The sequence below is a fragment of the Chionomys nivalis genome, chromosome 12, assembly GCF_950005125.1.
Source record: "Chionomys nivalis chromosome 12, mChiNiv1.1, whole genome shotgun sequence".
In the NCBI taxonomy this organism is placed as follows: domain Eukaryota; kingdom Metazoa; phylum Chordata; class Mammalia; order Rodentia; family Cricetidae; genus Chionomys; species Chionomys nivalis.
Window position 1 is genome coordinate 16,797,000 of NC_080097.1, and position 24,720 is coordinate 16,821,719.

At 32.4% G+C, this 24,720-nt stretch overlaps 1 protein-coding gene across 13 annotated transcripts in view; it reads left to right on the forward strand.

Moving 5' to 3' along the window:
• The window catches only part of Mycbp2 (MYC binding protein 2), a 237,284-nt gene that overhangs the window by 53,889 nt on the left and 158,675 nt on the right, over positions 1-24,720 (forward strand). For 12 of the 13 annotated variants that reach the window (XM_057786001.1, XM_057786003.1, XM_057786002.1 and 9 more), the window contains exons 9-18: positions 1,413-1,486; positions 1,612-1,750; positions 2,934-3,010; positions 3,817-4,021; positions 5,309-5,473; positions 7,678-7,836; positions 8,959-9,163; positions 13,284-13,429; positions 13,736-13,837; positions 20,352-20,459. In XM_057786001.1, coding sequence (XP_057641984.1) covers positions 1,413-1,486; positions 1,612-1,750; positions 2,934-3,010; positions 3,817-4,021; positions 5,309-5,473; positions 7,678-7,836; positions 8,959-9,163; positions 13,284-13,429; positions 13,736-13,837; positions 20,352-20,459 — 1,380 coding nt within the window. The remainder of the gene's footprint in view (positions 1-1,412; positions 1,487-1,611; positions 1,751-2,933; positions 3,011-3,816; positions 4,022-5,308; positions 5,474-7,677; positions 7,837-8,958; positions 9,164-13,283; positions 13,430-13,735; positions 13,838-20,351; positions 20,460-24,720) is intronic. The other variant, XM_057786009.1, reaches the window with a different exon arrangement.

Here is a 24,720-nt window from a genome sequence, read left to right on the forward strand (position 1 = left end):
TTACTGTCCATGTCTGGTGACAGGGTGCCTCAGAATATGAGGCTGTTTTGCTACTCCTCTTTCGCGCCTCTTCATTCCCTCACCCCTGCGTTTATCTGAAATTATAATGAGTTTTTCTTCTTTGCTTTTTAGTTTAAAATCTTACTGCTTAGAGCTTGAGAAGCATCTTTCTTGCGCCTCTTTGTATTCTGTACAGTGGACTAGGAACTCTTTCTTTCGATTTCTCCTCTCTTTGATTACCAAGTCTCTTGGGCTACCAGTGGGCCTTGTCTCCCAGTTTCTATTTCCAGTTTGTGATCACTGAATTCTCTATTTGGTAAGGGTCTGCCTGTGTTTTGCATATTTATAATAAGGAAGTATGCTAGTATGAAGCTCTTGGGCAAAGATTTAGCTTATTTGGGTGGGCTCCATTGCCATATTCCAAAAACCAGACTTTTATGTTTTGTTGATTCAGGTTGAACTAGAAATGAATTTTCTTTTTTATATTGTGATTAATGGAGAGGTTCATCCTAGTTCTCCATGGTTACTGTAGAAAGTGTGTGTGTGCTTTTAGACTTGCTTGCTGAGTACTTGTTTTCTCATAGGATACAATTTATACAGATCTTGATTTTTGCTTATAGTTTTGTGTTATTTAGCAGCAGTCACTAACACATGTTCCAGTGTCCTTCTGTGATACTGGTATCCCTTGTCACAATTATAATTTGATCAACATGTACAGTGCACTGTTTATTTATAGAGATATGTTCATTGCTGGCAAATATGGGTGTTAGCTGAGATATTTGGCTGTTTTCAGACAAAAAGTAAGATGAGTATAGATTTGTTGGGTATGAGAAGGATAAAGTTAGAAAGTCTAGAACATTATAAATACTAAATTTGCTGCAATACTCATTGACTTTCTACATGGGGAATATATAAGTAGTTTTGACATTTATTCTGTAAAGCAAGGGATATCTGCAGCTGGACACCATAGACTTCAAATACAGAAGCTTTAGATCTCTCTGTATTTCTGTGACACTAATGACTGTAATGTAATATATGTCTGATGGTAGTGTTGCCTACATTGCATGTGATTGTATTGAAATGATCATAACCAACATTATTTGTTTATCAAAATGCATGTTCAGCTCTCAGACTGTACCTGATACTAATACATTTTGAAATTAGGTGGGCTCTCAGATCCTTGATTATGCAAGCTTTATGAATATAAGCACAACGTGCGACCAGAACTCTTAGTTGAAATATTTTTTTTCTTAATTTGTAATTCTTCTCATTTTTAAAAGTCTTTTTTTGAGTATAAGTCTATTCTTATCGTGTGAAGAACTCTCATTCTGACTTCAACAGAGGAGTAAAATAATTCCACGAATTGGCTTATTTGTTGTGTAATATAATTACTTTTTCTTTCATTTGTATAGATTGCCACACTGAAGGTCAAAATATTTTATTTACTGATGGAGAGTATATTAATCAGATAGCTGCTTCAAGAGATGTAAGTTCTTGGAATCATCAGTCGTTGTTGTGAATGAAACCACTTTTTCTTAAATTACTTCCAGAAGACTGATTTATGCAATGTAATATTTATGCAATGTAATATTCTGGACTTTTTCTTTTAAGGATGGTTTTGTTGTCAGAATTTTTGCCACAAGCACTGAACCTGTACTACAACAAGAATTACAGCTTAAACTGGCCAGGAAATGCTTACATGCCTGTGGAATATCACTCTTTGATTTGGAAAAAGATTTGCATATAATAAGTAAGATGACAAAATATGTCTGTCTTTGTTATTACTTTTAAAAACTCTTTGTGTATTCATCAGTTCGATTCATAATTTAGTGATTATTGTGCCTATTACTATGAAACAAAAATTATGATTAATATATAGAAGTAATCAGGAAATGCAGCCTGTAAATAGACAAGTTATTAGAAAGTGTTAAGAAAAGTAACTAGTAATAATACTTCCCACTTTCAATTTGAATAGGCAAAAAAATAAATGTTTATTAAGGATTATGGATGGACAATGCTTAGTGTCATTTACTAACCCCACTGGAGATTTCTTAGTGAAGTTCTATAACTTAGGGAATCTATACACGTTCTGCCTTTTACATTTTTCATCTTTGGGAGTTTAATAATCTTGCCATTAGTTTTTTAATCTCACATATTTTCTTTTTGTATATATTCCTTTCCATGGGAAAATTACCAAGTTGAGCTCAAATTTTCCATTTTTCCATAGAATCGTTGGTTACTTGTATGATTGGCCAGACATCATAAAATATACTACAGAGAAAAGTTTAATTTACAGTTTGAAAATATATGCATGTATGTACATATATTTTTAAATTTAGGAAATTTTCTTACAAAAAAAAAGCTCAGGACAAAGAATCTGAATTTATACCCAGATATTTCATATTATAATTCAGTACCATAGAGCTAGAGGTTTTGGATGAACTCCTAAGCTTTATATTTGTTCATTTAAAAAATGGGTAATATAATTATGAAGAGCAAATGAGCTAAAATATATACATCTTATGATGTTTACTATGTTATGCTTAATGAAAAAATATTTTAATACCTTAATTCACTGACTACTGGTGACATTGAATTATTAATGTTTTGTTATAAAGTGTTATTTGGTAGTAATTTAAAATATATCAAGATTAGAACAACTTTTATTTTTGAAGTTGTGGGCCTATCATTATATCTTCAAAAACTTTAGCAAGTAATGATATTTACTCTGTTTTGTTTAATTTTGTGACAGTCTTTCTAAGTAGCCTAGCATGTTCCCATGCCTCAGCTGAAGTGTGTTACCATATCCAGACTGTTTTTATTTTAACAATACTAATTGAATTGACTGAAATTATTTGATAGAGTATATTGTGGTAATTAGAAATGCTTATGTTAGAAATGTAGTCATATTTAATAGTATTGTCTTATTGAAGGCACGGGATTTGATGAGGAATCAGCAGTACTTGGTGCAGGACGAGAGTTTGCACTGATGAAAACAGCAAATGGAAAGGTAAATTGCTTACTTTGTTCCAAAAATTAAGCTTTTCTCCTTGAGGCAGTACAAATTGTTATTTAATTCACATAGTTCACCTATTTAAATATTGTCCTAGTTTTTATATGGTAAATTTTATTCCTGTGGAAACTAATAGTATGCATGAGTAGTGACATCTAAGACCCTAAACATTTTAAACTTTAAAAAAGTTATAGTTTTGCTAGTATTTAATTATGGATTCCGTTAATTTTTGAATTAGTTTAAGTTTGTATTTTTATGTTTATTTTGATATATCAAAAATTTCTAAATGTTTTAATGTCCAAAACAAATACAAGTTATAATTTAGATAACTTAGAAACATGTTTAATTAACTTATGCATTGTATATGTTAACCTGTCTAGATTGAAGTGGGTTTTTTTTTTTTTGTCTAATAAATGTGAAGAGGAAAGAATGATAACTAAGGGAATTCTGGAAATATAAATTATCAGGCACATACTTACCTGGAACTTTTTATAAACTTGGAAAATTAGTAACAATTTTTTGGACTTCCTCCTATGAATATAATTATGGAAATATGATTAAGAAAATTTAAAAATTTTTAACTATTCAGAATACATATAAAAATAAACTTGAGTGCATCAATTTCTGTCTCCCTCAGGTTATGAAATTTGAAAACTATAAAAATTGTCAAGTTTTTGTTAATTTTCCTTTCAATAAAATATGGAAGCGTTTACTTTTCTTTCTTGTGAAACCTCCGGCACCATTCCAAAGAAAGTCTTACATATTTTTTTTTATTTTCTTTCTTTCTTTTTTTAACATACAAGATATATTACACTGGCAAGTACCAGAGTCTTGGAATCAAACAAGGTGGTCCTTCAGCAGGAAAATGGGTTGAGCTACCAATTACCAAATCTCCCAAGATTGTGCACTTCTCTGTTGGACATGATGGCTCGCATGCCCTTTTGGTTGCAGAGGATGGAAGTGTGTTCTTTACAGGATCTGCAAGTAAAGGAGAAGACGGGGAGTCAAGTAAGTCCCTGAGAGTGGCCCTTGTGCATATTAGTGTGATCATCTCAGCAGCCTATCTGTGTATGGGGGTGGTTCAGTTAAGCATGCGCTAAGAAAAGGTGCTTGTCTATTTCACTCTGCAGTTCTTGTGAGTGGATTCTTATCTTTATGGATACAAGACTGTTCTGAGAATAGGTGGTTGGTGATTTTTTTTTTTTCATTTAATTATTCTAGTAGGTTACTTAAAAAAAACTAAAACTTAGCAAGGACCATGTATTTCAAAAGAAGGATATAAACCTTGTATAGCTTTGTTCATAAGTGATAATTATGGATAATTGTGGGATTCTTTATCTGTGAGGAAATCATTTGTTCTGCAATGAACAGATTTTTTTTTCTATTTAGATCCTTCTTCAAAGTATCATTTTTCTCTCAAATAACTCTTCATATTCCTTGGAGTAAAAAAAAATCTGATTTTTTTTTTCTATTTAGATCCTTCTTCAAAGTATCATTTTTCTCTCAAATAACTCTTCATATTCCTTGGAGTAACATCTTACAGGGATTAGTTTTTTTGAACTCAATACATAATGGAAAATTAAGTGAAAATTAAAGTTACCCTGAGATAGCGCTTTAAAAAGCCACAGAGTTTATTACCATCTCCTAGAAACCTGGACATTTAGAGAGCATTCACGTAAGCTAGTTCCAAGATGTGTGTCAGTGTCAAGCCATATGAAATCCATAGTGGTATTTTAAACTATAGCATAACAATATGGTTTTATTCGGAAAGCATGCAGGAAATTGATTAACCAAATGAACAGGTAGTTGACATTCCATGTTTGACTTCTTTTGATGCTAGAATTTTTGAGAATGGTGACTTTTTAATCACTCATATTTCTACTTATTCTTTTTCATATGTGTGTCATCTTTCTTTACAAGCACATTGACTTGTAAAGAAAAGGTGACAAAAGTGTATATTGTGGGGGTTAGGGTGGTGTGTAAGTTGTGGCGGTTGTACGGATAAAAGTTAATGTAGAGATTCAAACTCCCAGTTTATTGGAAACTGGTGTTTCCTTTTGGGAATTTCACTACACTACAAAGAAAGAGGATCTGTCAGTGATAGCCTAAAAATTAACTGACTGCAGGAGACTAACAAGGTCCTCTTTATAATCTGCTTAGTGGTAAGCCCCAGCCTTTCTGAGACTTACTGAAGTGTATCAAAAAGGTAAACAAATTGTTTATTTTGTTTGGTTTCATATCATTGTTATTATTTGCATATAGATACCTTACATTCATTTTATTTGTTCTTTTTAGCTAAGAGCAGACGGCAGTCAAAACCCTATAAACCTAAAAAGATTATTAAAATGGAAGGAAAAATTGTGGTGTACACAGCCTGCAATAATGGAAGTAGTTCTGTTATTTCTAAAGATGGAGAACTATACATGTTTGGGAAAGATGCTATTTATTCTGATAGTTCAAGTAAGTTAAAAAATCTAACAATTACTTTACTTTCATGCAAAAAAGATTCCAATATGAATCATTTGGCATAACATAGATGTGTCTAGAAAATTAACATTTGTAGTATGCTTTCTCTATATTCTTGGCATTTTCATTCAAATGTAAAACTTTGGGGAATATGTTTTATATAAATATGTTTATTTATATTTGTTGCTAAAAATCTCACATTCATTTCACACAAAGTGTGATGAGGCAAACTTTCCCTTAGCCACTTTTTCTGGAAAGCTTTCCCTTCCCACTAAAGTGTTCATGTAACAATACTTCGAGTTAGTGTTAGTCACTATCAGCTGTTAGTTTTTATAACAGCTTATTAAAAATTATTGAATTCTCTGTCTCTTCACTTAGACAGTGAGTAGTATTTTTCTTATTTATTAGTCTAATATCTAACATCAATAATATCAAAGTCTCAAGACTTATTTATTTATCAAGTTCCTGACTGCTAAACCTAAAATTAAAGAAGTGGATATGAGAGATAGAAGTAGCTAAATAGTTTTATATTTATAAGTTCTAATCTGATAGCCTTATATTACTTGGTTGCTGGATTTTCCCCCTAGTAATTAGCAAAGAATATAGTGAATGAGTCATCCCACTTGGGAAGATTTTACATGAGACCTGTGTAAAATACCTTTGAATATTGCTGTAAAAAGGAAGCCAGAATAAATGAAGTTTATGACTGGAAGTTAAGTGATTATCCCAAGCAAGGATGGAGAAGTCAAGCATGTGGAAAATTTATAGCAGTTAATTATTAGCTGGAACCGCTCCTAGGTAATAGAAGTGCTGACTTAATGTGGTAACATTCAGATTCTCAGTGGGCTGAAATTGCTACAGTGAATCAGACTTTTGGGGTAGCACATTAGTGTTGTTAAAATAATGTTTGGTATAACTGTTGCATGCTAAAATACTAATTGAAACCGAGCGTGAATGTGTAAGTGTTTGGATGGACCAGACAAGAGCTCCCTGCCTTTTTGCAGAGAGAGTTATTCATGGTAAACTTGTTGGTGTTGGTCAAAGACTGGACAGACAGATTTATTACTAGCTGTTTTTACTTGGATAACCTTTACTTAACTTTCAGTTTTCCTTTTGCGTCCCCCCTCCCCTTAAAAAGAGGACAAGGATAGTACCTACTTCATAGTTTATTTTTGTAAGTCTATAAGAACATTTAAGAAATGTTCTGCACAAAACCTAGAACATACAAGAGCTCAGTGTGTAATCATTCGGTATTAGTACCAAACTTTGTTACATGAAATACGTATTATACATATTTTTTCAAGTGTGCTACATACTGAAATTAGGAATTTTTACAACTTAAATAATTGCCTTAAGTTTTGGAAATGTTTTTACTATATCTTAGAAAACTAACTCTTTAGTTGTTACTATTATTACTTTTTAATAAGGCTAAGGATGCTTTTGTAATTTTAAAATTATTGCAAATAAGGGTAGCAAATGGATATGAAAAGCATGCTGAAAGTAACATGAGGGAAGTTGAGGAATTACTGGGGTGGATTGTGAAAGAAAGAATTAAGAGTTCAAAAACACTCTTTTCAAGGCTGATGATAACTCAACATGAAAAGGCAGTTGCTGCTAAGCTTAACAACCTAGTTAATCCTCAAGACTCAGGCATTGAAAGGAGAGAACCATCTCCTATAAGTTGTCTTCCAACTACCCATGTGTATCATGGACACACGTATACACTTGAATGCACTTGAATTTATTTACAGGAAGTAAATAAATTAACATGTGCTTTTACAATAAATACTATCACTGTTTTATAAAATCTTACAGGTTTTATAAAAACAATACTGATTCATTATACTATTATAAATGTTTTACTATTTTTTTCCTGAGGCAAGTCTAAACCGGTAAAGGATCATGACTTACTTGCACCTGTAGTAGATATTAGCGAGGGACTGGCCCTTCTGAGTACTGTTCAAAGGTATTGGCACTTGGAACAAACAGGCAGGAGAAGTTATCTGGAAATAATGTTACAGGAAATATTTGTCCCAACTACATGTAATGTTTTTGATAATTATCTACCAGTAGTTCAGTCATCTGTTTTCCTTGTGGTGAATTATTTTTCTCAAGAAAACAACTTCTGCATTGAAGTTGTTCTTCTAGGTACAGAATGATTTTTGTTGTTTTTGTTAATTTTGTATCTTTTTTTCTAGGTTTGGTGTCTGATTTGAAAGGCCATTTTGTAACTCAGGTAGCAATGGGGAAAGCTCACACTTGTGTTTTAATGAAGAATGGAGAGGTTTGGACATTTGGTGTAAATAATAAAGGACAGTGTGGACGAGACACGGGTGCTATGAACCAAGGAGGGAAGGGTAGGAGTCTAATTTTCAGATACTAAGAATTATGTGTCTTTTTATTAGGTTTTTGGAACAGCATCTGCTGATCTTCCAGAGGACCCAGGTGCTGTCTCCCCCATCGTGGGGTGACTCACGCCATCTGTAACTCCGTTCCAGGAGTCTGACACCCTGGTACATGTTTATACATGCAGGCAAAACTCACATAAATAGCAATTTAAAACACTTTTAAATGAATGACCCTTTAATTTCTTATAAATTTAAAAACCCTCAATTTTTATTTTATAATAACTATTGATAAAAGTCTATCGTTGCAAAAATAAAATAACATTTTTAGTTTTTGAGCAAGTGATGTTCCTAGCTGTTCAATATTTTAAAAATCTACATAAATAGTAGTAGTACTTCTTTAATTTAACATTTTGATGACTAAATTATTCACGGAAAACAGAATTTTCAATTGGTTATCTTCAGTTTTAACTATTCTTTGGCAGTAGGTTATCAACAGATATTATCCTCTTTGTTTAATCATGTATTCTGCTTAAAGTGAAATTTCAAATAGCTAAGAAGAACTTAAAGAAATAGTCAACATTCTTAGCTATCAGGGAAATGCAAATCAAAATGACTCCAAGAATACATCTTACACCTATCAGAATGACTAAGGTCAAAAACACAAGTGACAGCTTGTGCTGGCAAGAATGTGGAGCAAGGGGGACTCTCCTCCACTGCGGGTGGGAGTGCAAACATGTACAGCCACATTAGAAATCAGTATAGCAGTTTCTTAGAATATTACAAATCAAATCTATCTATAGATCCATTTATTCTACTCCTGGGCATGAGTCCAAAGAATGTTCTACCATACCACAAGGGTACTTGCTCAGCTATGTGAGTTTGGCCTTTTAATGACTTAGCCACCTCTGTAGCCCTAAGCTGATTTCTTGATTAGACATAGGTACCTTGTCTGTCTGTGCCTTAGGTTGTATGCTAACATAAGAGATAAATGAGTAAGTTTGATGAGGAATAAGATAAAGTAAATAATAACTTTGATTATAGCAGGTTTCATGTATGTTCTTAAGGTAGGAAATACTTGTTTTTAGACATGGAAATAATCTACATAAAATGATAAACTGATCTGTCTAACAGGGTTTGGAGTTGAAAATATGGCAACAGCAATGGATGAAGACCTGGAAGAAGAACTAGATGAAAAAGATGAGAAGTCCATGATGTGCCCTCCAGGCATGCATAAGTGGAAGCTGGAGCAGTGCATGGTGTGTACAGTGTGTGGAGATTGCACGGGCTACGGAGCCAGCTGTGTTAGCAGCGGCCGTCCTGACAGGGTTCCTGGAGGGTAAGACAAGATTGCCTACTGAAGAGAACAAGCACATTCCCCCTTTTGTTTTTGTTTTTTGTTGTTTTTCAAAGTTATCTCAGAGTGTACATACCTACCTTTTATGTGTATGTGCGTAGGGTAGTGGTGTCTTGGGTTCAAACCCAGGTCTTTCTTTGTATGTAATAGGGACGTACTCTACCTCTGAACTACTCATTCAGCCCTAAACTTATTTCAATTATCTTCTGCTGTATTGAGTTCATCTTTAAGTTTGCTTTCCTTTTATTTGATTTATTGAAGCCATTATTTAAAATTAAATTATAATTCTTTCAAGTCTTGGGCCTTATTTGTATTTTTTTCCAAACTTTCTAAATGCCAAATGTAATTGATCTTTTCTAAGTAGAATTAACAAATATATGGGTTGCTTGAGTAGAAAGGCATGATGCAACTTTAGAGAGAGAATGCACATGTCTATCTACTTATAGACTCTTGTTTTAAGGGTTTGTCCTGCTTAGTGTTACCTATACATACCTGGAAAGAGGGCTTCTTAATTGAGAAAATGCTTTTATAAGATTGGTCTGTAGACAAGTCTGTGGGGTATTGTATTGATTGTGATTGATATGAAAGGATCCTGTCAAAGCAACCTACTCTGAGTAAGCCAATGAAGACAAGCAGTAAGCAGTTCTCTTCTGTGGGCTCTGCATCAGTTCCTACCTCCATGTGCTTGCCCTGACTTCCATCCATGACAGACTATGATGTGAAACTATGAAATGTAATAGATCCCTTTTCTCTCCAGTTTGCTTTTGGTCGTGGAATGTATCACTGCAATAGAAACCCTAACATAGGGTTCTATAAGATTGTTAATGCAAAGATCATATGTAGGCAGATTTTCTGTCTTGTGTGCCAGCTCCCAAATAACCACATGGAAACTTACTGTTAATTATTATAGCCTGGCCAATAACTTAGACTTGTTTCTAATGAGCTCTATAATTTAAATTAGCCTATTTCTATTAATTTTCTTTTTACTTCGTGACATTATTACCCTTACTCGGTATGGCCAATGCTGCTTTCCTGATTATTTTGATTAATTTTGATCTAGAATGATTCTCTGTTTCTTTGTAAGCAGTGTTAGAATTTATTTCCTCAAACCTTTCCCATCCTTTTTTTTATTAAATTCAGTCCCCCAGACTCTGAGCTTGATCCAGAATAAAGGATCCAGAAATATGGACCTATTTCTGAATTTTCTGTGTCCACCTAAAATTAATTTTCTTTAAATACCCCTTCACAGATACACAGTTTTTATTGACTGTACCTATCTTATACATAGTCAAGTATAATAATTTTTGTTAATAAATCAAAATGAATATATGAAGAAATTTAGGGTACTAAGAGCTTTTAAAGATGATTTCAAACATCATAGATCATACTTTATTATTATAGTTACATAATATAATAATTATATAATTTATAGTGCATTTAATATTAGACATTTTCTTCAGTTTCTTTTGTGGTAAGGCATATATAGCATAAAACCGATCATTGTTATCAGTACAATGTACTGTGTGTGTACAAATACACACTTCATTGGTTTTTAGTATTTCTTACTGTTATGCTATAATCACACACACAGACACACACATACACGTAGTTCATCTTGAAAACCTGTAACTCTACTCATTAAACAGTTATTGCCCATTTCCTCTTCTCTTCTATCCACCATCATACTTTCTGTTTGCTTACTCTAAAGATGTCATACATGTGGAACATATGTTTTTAGGTCTTTTCACTTTCTAATTCATTTAGGAAAATATCATCAGAATTTATACATATTGTAGCACAGTTCAGAATCTCCTTCCTTCAGAAGAAATTGAAATATATGTATGTTTCCTTAGGCTTTTGTCCACGGACGGACAAGGGTTGCCTCCATATCTAAGCCATTGTGAATAATACTATCATACGCTTAAGTAGACAGTTTAACTCTTGGGGATTCTGCTTGGCCTTCTTGTTTATACCTAAAGTAGTAGAATTGCTAGATCATGGTAATTCTAGTTTTAATTGTTCAGGAAATTTTTACTGTGTTTTCTACTTCAACTACCACTTTGCATTTCCACCAAGAGTGCATAAATGTTCTAGTATTCTCCATGTTCTCTGTTCCTAGCTTTGTCTTATTTGTTTGACTTTTATGGCCCCTAAGGTGTGTGAAATGGCTCCTGTTTAGTTTTGATTTTAGTTTTCATGATGAGTAGTGATGCTAAGTATCTTATCATTTGTTTCTTAGCAAGCTGTAGCTCTTTGGAGAACTATCAATTTAAGTCTTTCACCAAGACTTTAATTGGGTTATTCTTTTTTCTTTTTTTTTAAACTTACTTTTGTAGTTGTCTGTTTACTGTAAATCTTAATCCCTCATGAAATATATTATTTTAAATGTGTCTATGAGCTGGCTTTTAATTCTGTTAATACTAGTTTTTAATACAAAAACATTTTTAAATTTTTGTATAATTTTAATAAACAAGTCAAATTTGTTTATTTTTGTGGTGTTGTTGTGTGCATGCCATCATGCACATGTGGAAGTCAGCGCATGATTCAGAGGAGTCACTCACTTCTCTCTCCTTATATGCAGGGATCAACCTCAGGTCATCAGACTTGGTGCCTAGTTCCTTTACCTGTTTCCCCTAGAAAAGCTTCTTTATAGTTTTAGGCCTTCCATTTATTCCTTTGAGTTAATTTTTGTCTATGGCATATGACGGTAGATAAAGACCTAATAGTATTGTGTCATATGTGGCTATCTAGTCTTCCAACACCATTTGTTGCTTAGGCAGAGCTCTGCTATGTTGTGTTGAATAGAATTAATCAAATGGGAGTCCTTGTTTGTTTCCAGTCTGAAAGGAAAAGCTTTCCATCTTTCATTGACTGTAGTGCTCATGGTATGTTTTCATATGCGGCTTTGAAGGTGTTGAAGTAGTTTTTTGCCATTTTAGTTTGTTGAATTTCTTAAATAATAAAATTATGTTGAATTTTGTTAAATGTTTTTTGTATAGATTAAGAAAATTATGCATTTTCCCCTTTGATACTGTTAGTGTGGTATATTATATGATTTTCTAGTATTACATCCCGGAGTCCCACTCTCGTGGTATATTATCTTCGAAGTATGGTGTTTAGTTTGGTTTGCTAGTATTTAGTTGGGTATTTTTGCCCCAATTTTTCTGAAGGCTATTGATCTATAGAGTGTTTTACTTTCTTTATTCATTTTAATGTCTTTAGTTAAATATCAGTGTAATTCAGAATGAGTAAGAAATCTCTGTTCTTCAATCTAGAGAAATTCAATGACCAGTGTTATAAATGATACTTTAAAAGTAATTTCAATTGAAAAATCAATAGGGAATCTTATAGCATACTCATTACTGTAAAGTACATGATCTTCCAAATTGTTATCGATGCCTGTTCTTCAAATCTCCCAGTTTTGTAGGATACATTAATAGTTCATTTAAACTGCTGCCATACGAATCTTGCTCTTGTACCTTTACAAATCTGTGTTACTATGCAGGGCTATTAAAAGTTTTAAAAGACCAACTAGTAAGTCAGTAAAGCTATGATTTCTGCATCTGTGAACAGTGTTTCCAAGATAATAGTTCTTCAGTGTCATCCTAGCCAACTTCAGGGAATAATTTTCTCTTTATTTTGTAATAAACATATTATATGGTTTTCAATTTGTATGAAAGTGAAAAAGAAGCAGCAGTGAATTAAGTAGCTTCAGTGAAAAGAGAAAAATGGGACATGGTAGTATGCCAAGAATGAGGAGGAAGAGACAAATGTAATGCTAATAAGCTGACTGATTGCTGAAGTCTGACAGCACCCCCTTAGCTTCTCTGAAAACAGAGTTAACTTGTGTTTGCTAGCCACCAGTCCATCCTGACTCTTAGTGCTAAAACTGTTGCTACTTACTGAGAAAACTTGTAGAAGAATGTACAGTAATAGGTAACTGGATGGAAATAGCATCTGTTTGGATTTTATGTAAAAATATATTAGTTGTACTCATTCGCATTATTTTTTGAAAAATTCCTACTTTCCTTTATAATCATTGGAAAGGTGGTTATAGAATACTTTCAGCTAAGCCTGTTTTTGTTTGTTTGCTTCTACATAGGATTTGTGGTTGTGGTTCAGGAGAATCTGGCTGTGCTGTCTGTGGATGTTGCAAGGCTTGTGCAAGAGAGCTGGATGGTCAGGAGGCAAGACAAAGAGGGATTCTTGATGCAGTGAAAGAAATGATACCTTTAGACCTCCTTTTAGGTAATTTATTATGTTGACTATCTTGTCCTCAACAGCAATTATTATAGTTTAAATATTTTCTATCATACACATGTTAAAATCATGGTAATCACTAATTACCATGATTACCATAATCGTTTTGATAATTAAAATAGCCATGCGAAATACTCTTTTTGTTTTCTTTTTATGAAAAAAATTCTTAAAATAAAACATTGAGTATCAAGTTGTTTTGTGCTAACTTTTACTCTATTGAATTTTGCATAGGTATAACTATTATATGCTTATGCTATATAACGTGCTCTTTTATTATCTTGGCCAATTATCTAGCTGTCCCTGTACCTGGGGTTAATATTGAAGAACATCTTCAGTTACGGCAAGAAGAAAAACGGCAACGTGTCATTAGAAGGCACAGATTAGAAGATGGAAGAGGTAAGATGTAGCGACATAGAAAAGGTGCAGGGAAACTTTCATACCCTCTCTGAGACCATTGAAACGTTTACAGAATACCCTCATTTTGTAAGAAGTCAACAAAGTTTGTAACATTCCAGTACCATGTGAAAGCTACAGGAACGTATTTGTGACATCTATAATTATGCTAGTAAAAATCCATTTATTTCAGTAGCATGCTAATCACCCCACAGTAAAATGTGTGCCATGTAACAGCATGATGGCTCATGCCTATAATCTCAGTACACCAGTGTTAAGACAGGAGGATTGCCAGAAATTCCAAGCCTGTCTGCAGTTAAACCGTTCAAAAAAAAAAATTGTGCCATTGCAAAATATAAATACCATTAGTAATGAGAATTACAAATATAAAGATCAATGTTTTACTCAGACTTTTGTCTCATTTATATTTGACCATGGGCCAAAACTTAGTTTAACCTAGACTTTGTATTTTACAAAAAAAAAAAAAAGAAAGAATTAAAAGTCTAATCTGCAAAGACAGGTGTATTGCTCTTATTATTTATTATTTCCTTATTGTTTGGAATACTTTCTTGGCCTGAAAATATATTTAATATTTGTTGTATATAAATGAGATCTTAATATGTATCCAGTAGGCAGAAGTTAATATTATGTTACTAAAATTGTTCTCCCACAGAATTGTGTCTTTCTACAATTAGGACAAATATTAAAAGTCTGTACTCTTATTGTTGTGTTAAGCAAATTCTTAATCAGCAAACTGTATTGACATCGCATATCTTGAATACTTCTTAGAAAGTACAGGATATTTGGTGCAGAAATAAGCTTATTACTGCTTTTACATGTTTTTAATCAACTCATGGTAGCTATTACCGTCATTGTCCATTTTTTTTAGTTATTCTTTATGAAATACAATAAGTAATAAAATGGTGTACCTGAAAAATCTAAGAAACTTTTGGAGTGTAGGAGTTATTGTTATAGGAACTTAGAATCAGTGTTGACTGTTGACTTCATGCACATAAAGTTAAGGGTTTTAAAATATTTTGATGAGATTAATGCATATACTGTTCTTATTTACATTTCATAAATGTTTGGAAACATTCTGTTGTATATTTCTTTTATTAGTATTTTTGTTTAAGGTTATTTTCTCCTTACTATGCATTTTTTGTACTCTTTGGTCTGTTAGATTGGGTCATATGAATTGACTTACAATCTCAGTAATTTTATAGATTTTATGCAAAGTAGAGCTTTTACTTATTCCAGTGTGTCTCAAATGGAGCATCATTACATGGGCACTTACCACAAGTACCAGTTCTCAGGCCCCACCCCTGCCCTGCTGAATCTGGGACTTGGATATTAGGGCCTAACAAAATGATCTTTAGCAAGATTTTCAGGGGTTCTGGTGATACCACACTGTTAAGCCAATATTTTAAGTCAGTGTGGTTCAGAGTTTTTTCCATCATTGTTCTCTGTGTGAGTCACTGCTGGGTGAGTGGTCAGTGCTGGAGAAGACTGCTTGTCTGTCTTTTCCTGTATAAGAACAGTGATGATAGCTCCCACTCTTACGTATTCATTAGTGAGGAACTTATACCCATGTGTGTATGGCGAGGGTTTAGTTATGTTACTCACTTGTTTTCTTCATCATATTTTCAGTCTGTTGTAGTTGTTTCAAAGTTGATCAACATTTCAGCCCTTAGCTCTGTATCAAAGCCTATTTAATCAATTAACCTATTAAGGTTTATTGGTGCAATTTCAATACTGTTTATATGACACAGGCTGTTGTCTAATGCTGTTACTCCCAGTGGCATCTCAGCTGGGTAATAATGTACAGTGATAGCCTAGCTGTACTACTGTAAGGATAAACCTTGGGAACTTAACCTCCCTGAACCTCAGTTCCTCCCCTTCAGTGAGCAACCGCTGTGCCTGCCTACCTATGTTGGTGACTGTTGGTGACATGCGTGGAAACGCAGCGCACATGCTCAGTGGTGATGGCTACTGAGTCATGGTGGGAGTAGTCCATTTTCTTTCCCGCTTTAGCTTTGACGTAGTTGCTTTTCTTACAACATTTTGATTCTGATGAAGAAAAGCCCCCCTCTGCTTCTCTAGAATAACACAGATTCCATTTTGACATGTAAAAATTTCTTTAGTCACAAATTAAAATATAAAAATAAATTTATTGCAGTCTATAATTCTAAAGTAGCCACATTGATATTTCTATTGCTAAAAGTGTTATTTGATTGATTTGATAAATGAAATACAGTATTAGTTCAAATTTCTATGCCACATAAAAGTCTTTTAAAACTAAAATATATGGACAATTTATGAAGTATCAGTTAAAAAAACTGTATATCAGTTAAAAAAGATTTTCATACAAAGCTATAAACAGAATTTTGGTATTATTTCTTTTAAAATTTTATATATAATTTTGCTTATAGTTATTTTAGGTGATTTTCTCCTATAATACATATTTGCATCTGTTTTTTAATAATGCTTTCTAATTTTTAAAAACTCTTTATTGCATATAAAATAATTGAAATAATACAAGAATTTAGGTCCTTTTCTTTGATTCAGTTACAAATTTTACTTATTTCATTGTCATCTTCTAATCAACGTTTTATATATTTCTGTTTATATGCTGAATTTTGTTTTATAGATTTGTTATAAACTTTTTTATATTTTGATAGATCATTTTCTTTGTTCTACAGTGTTCCCATTATGTTAATAATGTTACTGGTCTATTTTAGATGTTTCCATATTTCTCTCAATTGAGATACAATTTATGGAGATATCTATGCATTTAAAACATATGGGCATATATATATTTAGGGAAGTGGCTATATATATATATGGAAGTGGCCTATTGTTATATATACATTTATATATGTTATATATACATTTCCAACATTTTATTTTTGATTAATTCTTAATTTAGAACAGCATCAACAGTTTCTTTCATAAAAATGCTTCATAAGTTTCAATTTAATATTTGAAATCTCTTCTATTGAAGGGATACCATAGTATTTAAATGTAACTTTTGTATGGGTTGATTTTAGATTCTTGCCTCAATTAATAAGATACAATTTTAATAATCACCTTTGTGCTTAAATTTCTTTATAATTTTTAAAGAATTTTGCCAAGAATAAATGGGAAGAAGTAGAGTTTCTGAATCAAAAGAGAGAAAGAAAGAGACAGACGCAGACAGGAATAGGAACAGGGAATGAGGGAGGGAGGGGGGGGGAGAAGGAGAGGAATACATGTGTAGTATGTGTGTCTGTGCATGTGTGTGTGAGCAGGAACATGTTTCCATGTAAACATTTGTGGAGGCCCTGGGTGGATGTTGGGACTGTCTTCCTCAGTAACTCTTCACCTTCACCTTAAATTCCCCACCTTTAAGGGTCTCTTCCTTATATCTAGAATTTGCCTTTTTAGCTGAACTGCCTAGCCGGAGAGTTCTGGCTGTCCACTTCTCTCTGCCTTACTCTTCTGGGGTTACAGATGTCCTTGCTCATGCCTGCCTTTTAATGTAAGTTCTGAGAATCTTCTTTCAGGTCCTCATGCTTCTATGTCAAACACTTTACCTGCAGAGCTATCCTCCCAGTCCCAAGAATAATTTTTACATTATTGGTTTATATCGTTAATAGTTGTCTGAAAATTCTGTCTTATTTAATGCTCCCGTTGATTCTCCATTCTTTCTACCTGCCTGTGAATTGGCCCAAAATAAGTATACTTTATATATATCAAATTTTGTAGTATTTCAGGCTTGTTTTAGTCACTGCTTCCTACTGAAATACACCAGTAAGTTGTACTCATTCAGACTTTTTAATACCTTAGTAGCTTTTTTTTTTAACTTTTGAGAACCCTACTGTTTCCATCTTAGTTTAGACCACCTCTTCTTTTCAGTGTTGCCGCAAAAAGTCTTGTTCAATTGTTCGTCACCCCATTATTACCCCTTTGCAAGCCAATATTCACTGTTATCCAGACTAGTTCTTATGCGGTGTTCTAACTAGTAGCGCTTCTGTATTTAAAATCAAAAGAGTCTTGACTGTCCTCGTGTTCAGTTCTCATTCTTTTCCCTGCAGGCTTGGCTCTGTTTGTATTCCTATTTCCAGCACACACCCCCTTTTATTCATCAGTGAACCTTTGTAGTACTCCATTAATTTTATTAGATATTTTTAGGTGGTGTTTCTAGTATTCTTTCAATCCCTGCTTTTCTAACATTTGTTTTTCTCACTGTCCCTTTAGTGTGTTTCTTTTTAATATACGCTGCTCATAACTTCTCAATAGGTTGTGTGTGTCCCACGCTAGACTGTATTCTGGTCATATTTACTAGTTGTCACCTCATTTGGAGCTTAAATTGGAATATCTTTGTTGGATGACTGAAAACAGTTTTGGAACTTCTGATTACCTGCAGAATGGAAGTTTATTCTATTAACATTACAAGTTTGTTTTGAGCCTGGGTCACACTACGTAGATCAGATTGGACTGGAAATCAGGATCCTCCCAAGTGCTGGAATTATAGAGGAGTACCATCATGCCAGGCTCACAAACTAATTTCCCATGACTCTATAACCTTTTGTACTTTGGTTTCAGGGGTTTTTCATGACCGAACAATATTGCTTAACATTCTCAAGTTATTCTAAATCTTTTAACTGCAATATCTTCCTTTCCATTTCTCTAGTTAACTCCACATTTTTTTAAAACCTGAGTCAATTAAATTGAACATAGTCTTTTCTTCATAAATGACACACAAATGTCTTTTTTTTGCACTTGTTATATAATACCATACAGTTGTTTTCATTTCTGTGTTCCTATTGTGGTCCCATGTCTTTATAATTATATCTGTGGTAGCTAGTATCTACTACTTATGCAGTAGCAAAAGTTTTGTGAATAAGTGAATGATCGAGTTCTGTACCTGAAAAACTATTTCAGTATACAAGATACAATGCTGTTTTATAGCTTTAGGTTTCTAGCCAATGTACTGTATGTTTTTATACATCAGAAGATTCCTAAAAGATTAAATTTAGTGAGAGACTAATTAATAAATCAATAGCTGTATTTTTCTAGGTAAAAATATCTTCATTAGACTCCAAAGTCAGAAAAGGGTAATATAACTAATTATATTATAAGTTGTGATTCCTTCAGTATTATTTTTTTTAATGGAAAGTAATTAAGAGTAATGTATGCTAATTTCTTTAATCACCTCATAGTCAATACATAATGAGTAAAAAAGACATTTTGTTCTTATTGAAAGAACTTTGCTTCCTTTAGAAATAGAGCTCAGTTTATATAAATTTACTGCATTATAAGGAAATAATACTTAATTCTTCTAACATTAAATTTTCATGTTTGTATTATAATTAATCATTTAAAATATTTTTCTTGCCTTTTTAAAGTATTGGTGCTACTCATCTTTTTGTTGAATCTAGGAACATAATCTAGATGTTTCTTTATTCACTTGTTTTATGTTTGCTAAAGAATACCATATAATTAAACTATAAAATTTAAAATTTATTATGACTGTAGTTTTAATTTTTCCATTACTAGCTAAATTAATTAAATTGAAGACCAGTAGAGAGTCATGAAAAATTTTCAGCATTTATATATCTTCATAATTACCTTTTCAAATGCTAATGGGTTAACTCTCAAACTTAGAGTAAATTTTGAAGACTTTGTTGATTATTCTACTTATATTCTTAAAGTGTAGTCCAAATTACTTTTTCTTTTCAAGCTAAATGTTCACAGGAAAAAATGATCTTTTAAAATTTTTATTAAAGCTATTTTGACTGTAAATATTTTCCTTAAGTAAATAAGGGAAGTAACAAATGTGTTTGATTATGTTTTATATAATGATGCTTCAGAAATAAATGGCTTAAGAATGTTAACTAATGTTCCTAAAATGTTAATTGAAGTAGATAGTCCTATCTACTGTCTATATGAGACTCAATCTCGGTTATTCTTGTTTCTACACATAGATATTTATTTATGTATGTGCTCACTCATAAGTGTTTAGGGTTTGCTTCTGAACATCTAGTATGATAATACTTTTACAACATGTAGAAATGTCAGTAACAATTTCACCTTGGTTTTATAGAAAAGCTGATAAAGATCTGGAATTATCTGAAATGTCTTATTGATTAACTTAAAAATTAGTTGTGTTCTGTTATTTCAAAAGGAAACAAAGTTGTTTTTATTCAGTATATGTTTACTAATCTTTAATATATGTTATTGAAAAATACTTTTAAGATTACTTTAGTAGAAGGTCTGGATTATCTGTTTGAGACTATTAGGAAATGCCCAGTTCCTTTAAAAATAGTAAGATTGGATTTTTTACTTTATAAACTATACTTGAGACAGTAATGTCTTAGATGGTGAATAGGTCATGGGATGGGAAATTGGAAAAAAGTAGAGTCCAAAACAGTTAAAAAATAATTTTCTCATGCGTGTTTGCTTTAATTATTTTTATTCATTATAGTGTTTTCATTTTGTGAGCTTTTCTATGCACATACAAAATGTTTCTCCTCAGGCCCCCTTGTATTTGCTGGTCCTATTTTTATGAACCACCGAGAACAGGCTCTAGCCAGACTCAGATCCCATCCTGCTCAGCTAAAGCATAAACGGGACAAGCACAAAGGTATTTGGTCTTCCTTATCACCTAGGTGGGATGCTCTCCCAGCCTCTTCCACTCATTGGGATTTTGTCTCTGGGAAAATGCACAAACTGACTTCTGCTGCTTTGCTTCTGTGGGTGGATAGCCTGAGGAGAAAGAACACACTGAGAGTGGTGCTGTCTGTGTGGATGTGTGCTTCTCTCTTTGTTGTTGGGAGTGTGTTCACAGTGTGTCTCTTCCATTTATTTCCCTGTGTCCTAATTTAAAAAGGTAAAAAGTATCATTCCTTTCTCTTTTGATTCTTTATCCTTGGATTTTTGATGATCATAGTGTAGTATTTTAGTCCTTCTCAATGTTTTTAATATGGTTTAGCATTAACAAAATTATTAAATACACAATGTAAAATATGTTAATACTGCCAATGTATTTTCCTGTTATTTTAATGCTAACAGCGTACAGGAATATAGAAATAAATTCACTTGCTATCTGTGGGCCACATAGAAAGAGATATAAGTAGAGGATAAAAATATATAAATGTTGTAGTTTTCAAAAGAGGTCAGAGTTCTTACCAAAATGAGAGACTGAGAGTCTCCTTCTGCATCATTTATTTCATAAGCAGAGTTCTGGATTATAAAAATAATCCCAAGATGTGCTTATAACTAGTTTTGAACTACTAATTGCAGCTAAGCTAATATCAGGAAATAATTAGTGAAGAAAAATTTTTATTTTTTATATAAATTATATCTTGATTTCTAGCATGGGAAACAAATACTCTTCATTAGCTAGTCCAAATTATATCTGATGTTTCCTAAAATGTCTAAAGTTGGGCTGAAGATAGTTGAAAATTTTGAAAGTATATTCTGTATAGACAGGTTAATCTAACTGTGTATATCTTACTTTTTTTCTGTGACCGAAAGACTTTAACCCATCTTTTAAAAATACTTTCATGGACTGGAGAGATGGCTCAAAGGTTAAGAACACTGGCTACTCTTCTAGAGTCCCTGAGTTCATTACCCAACAACCTCATGGTGCCTCACAACCATCTGTTTGTTGTAAGATCTGGTGCCCTCTTCTGGTGTGCAGGCATACTGCCAGCCAGAACACCATATAATATAAATATAAACATCCTATAAATATAAATTTTAAAAACTAACTTTTAAAAGTGACTGATAGTACCAGCTTTATTACTTGCCTTTCTCAGATTGTCAGTTTGCTACTCAAAGCAAAAACAAAACAAAGCAGACAAAACATGGAATTCACACTTAAGTGCTTTAAATGCGATATCACTTGTTAATATAGGGTTTGTGTTTGCTTTATTTACTGGGTAATCAAACAATTCATGTATATGAAAATCTGTAGAATAGTTTTTAAATTATGTAAATTTATTTTTTGTTTGCCGGAATCTGTGATATCATGCTCCTCTTTTAGTGCAGATTTTCTTAATTTCTTTTATCAATAGATGTATGACTAGGATTCTAAGATTTTCCCTAAAGTAGAATAATATATTCCTATTTCATGAGACAGATTCAAATCTTAGTATCTTACGGATAAATTATACCTTTTAAAAATTGTTTTGAGTATAGTATTAAATGTAGACTGGTGTTACAAATTTAAATAGTACTTCCCTTAATGTTATATATAGACTTATTAACTATAGAAACTCTTAAACAAAAGCTAGTCTTAAATCACTTTTGTGTGCCATTGGATTATTCTTTTTAATACTGTAACAGTCTTCGAGACGGATGTGGGCATTCCAGTGGAGAGCCAGGTTTGTTTGTTCATTTATGTATTTTTTCTGGTTTTATAGAGTAAGTCAGTTTCATCTCTTTACTCCCGAATGAATGTAGTGTTAACTTATGAGATAGTGTCCTATTTCTGTAGATAATAATTTGCCACTCACTACTTCTTGTTTGCTCACTACATTAATTGGCCGGCTGTCCTTCACTGTCCCGTCATCTGTTCTTCTCTTTCTGTTGACTGCTCTTACACATTTCACTGTCTTTTAATATTTTCCTTTATACACTTTTTCTTTTGTTACTTTGGCCTTTAGTTTATCCACTTAGAAGTTCACTGTGCTAATTGTTGTCTTCTGACCTAAGTATAATTATAAAATATGTTGTGGTTACAAATATAGGATGATAAGAGTTATTTTTTTGCCCTGTAGCTTTTTAAGGGTTAAAAACTAGATTTATTAGCAGCACTACTTCCTAAGATGGAAAGCTGAAGAGCGTTTGGTCAACTGCACGGAGCTCAGAGATACTTAAAGCATGGCAGACTTTGATTAAAAACTCGACTGTGTAAGACTGAATCGCTGAGTAGAATTCTTCGTAACATATATAGGTTGTTTGAAAATAGGATCATAAGCTAGATTTCTAAAATAATTCCTAGATTAACTTTATCTCCAGCTACTTCTCCGCATCAGGGAAGTTTTTTGATATGTCATATCTAGTTAGGAACATCTGAATTATTATAGGAGTAGTCTTTGAATCTATTTTAGAGTGACTGGCTGTGACATTTTGAAGACATTCTGCTAAGCACCTGGGAATATTTTCTGCTCTTTCTGTTTGAGAGTACTATAGAATATTTTGGATATATTATGACCTTGATTATGGTTCAGTTTTCATCCTAAATCTTTTATACAACTGTACACCTGTTCATAAATTTGTTAGTCTCTTTAGCTTCCATGTCTTTATTTTATTAGCATAAATAACTTGCAACCTGTATTACTATAAAGACTATCTTAAATATGACATGCATGTATTATATTTGCACATGAAAATCCACCATGAATGCTAGCCTCAATTCTTTTAACTGCACTATTAGCTTCTGGTTTAGAATTCTCTTGAATGTACAGAATCTGCAATTTGATTAAGTGTGTAAAGAATTTATAGTTTATTTTTTTAACTAGAGATTTAAGGTGTCTGATTTATGATAAGAAAAAACACACATGATCCTTATTTATGTTCAAATTCTAAATTAGTTCTACCATTTGTGACATTGGACTGGTTGTGTAACTCTTTGAATATTAATAAATGGTAAAATAATACCTATGTCATTGCACTGTTATGCTGATTAAGCAAATAACAATGAACAATCGTAGTAAATATTGATTGAATACTTTCTATAAATTGTTTGATCCTCAAAAGAATATTATGAGGTGTGCACCATTATTGCTGTTTGATAAGTGGGAAAGCTAATTTAAAAGGTCCAATAGCTAGTTGTTACACCATTAGCTAGGATTCTAGTCTAACCACTTAGTCACTGTGGCACCAAAAGTTTTATAATGTTTAGCACAAATAAAGTACTTAGGATATTGCAGGTACTGCTGCTCTTTGTGTTTTATTTAATGATTTTTCTCAAAGCATTCACTGTGTTCCATGATCAGTTTTAGGTTTGTATGACCAAGGTTAGCTCAAATGCATGGCTTGAAGTAAAAATTTATATGATATCCAGCCCTTTAGATGTTATTCTATCTTCTACACAAATATGTCACAGAAGATAAATGCAACATTTTAAACACGTATCTGCCAAGATTTCATAGATTTAGTATCATATGCTAGATACATTTGGACATCGATTAAAAAAGACAATTATGCACATGCCAACAGTCTATTGAGACTTACATTATTTTCTAAAACAAGATGAAGTTCTTTAGCTGCTCATTAATCTTTTTATAGTAATGAGTTTGAACATATTTGACCTTACTCAAGTGTACTTGCTGATTCTTGATTTGGACTACATTTTCCAAACTTTAAAAAAACCTAAATTATTATAATTAAATTATATTTTTATGTCAAATCCCAATGTGTGTGCGTGTTTAAAAGTCTGCCATTGACTAAGACTCATCTTTATTTTTTACTAATACTTTCAAAATCTGTAATATTAAGGTATGGTTTTATATATAGGATGCATTTTACATGAACACTTAACAAAAAGTTTCTAAATGGAATTTTGATTTCTCCAATAAAATCTTTCTTTTATTAATATGAATTTTATTTACTAAATTATTAGGCCTTTAATATTTTCTCTTCTCTGATGCTATAGTCTTTTGTGGGATTTGTATCTAAATTAGCCTCTAATTCATAGGAGGAGAAAAAGCTTAAAGTCAAGGTAAAAGTTTCCAAGTGGAATACATTCATATAAAGTGGACTAATATTTAAAGTGTTTCATTAAGTCTGGTAAAATGTGAAAATAACTAATGTGATTTTTAAATCACTCTTGCTTTTAACAATTTTATATATATACCAATTATGAGGAAGTTATAGAACTTCTTCCCATCTAGTGT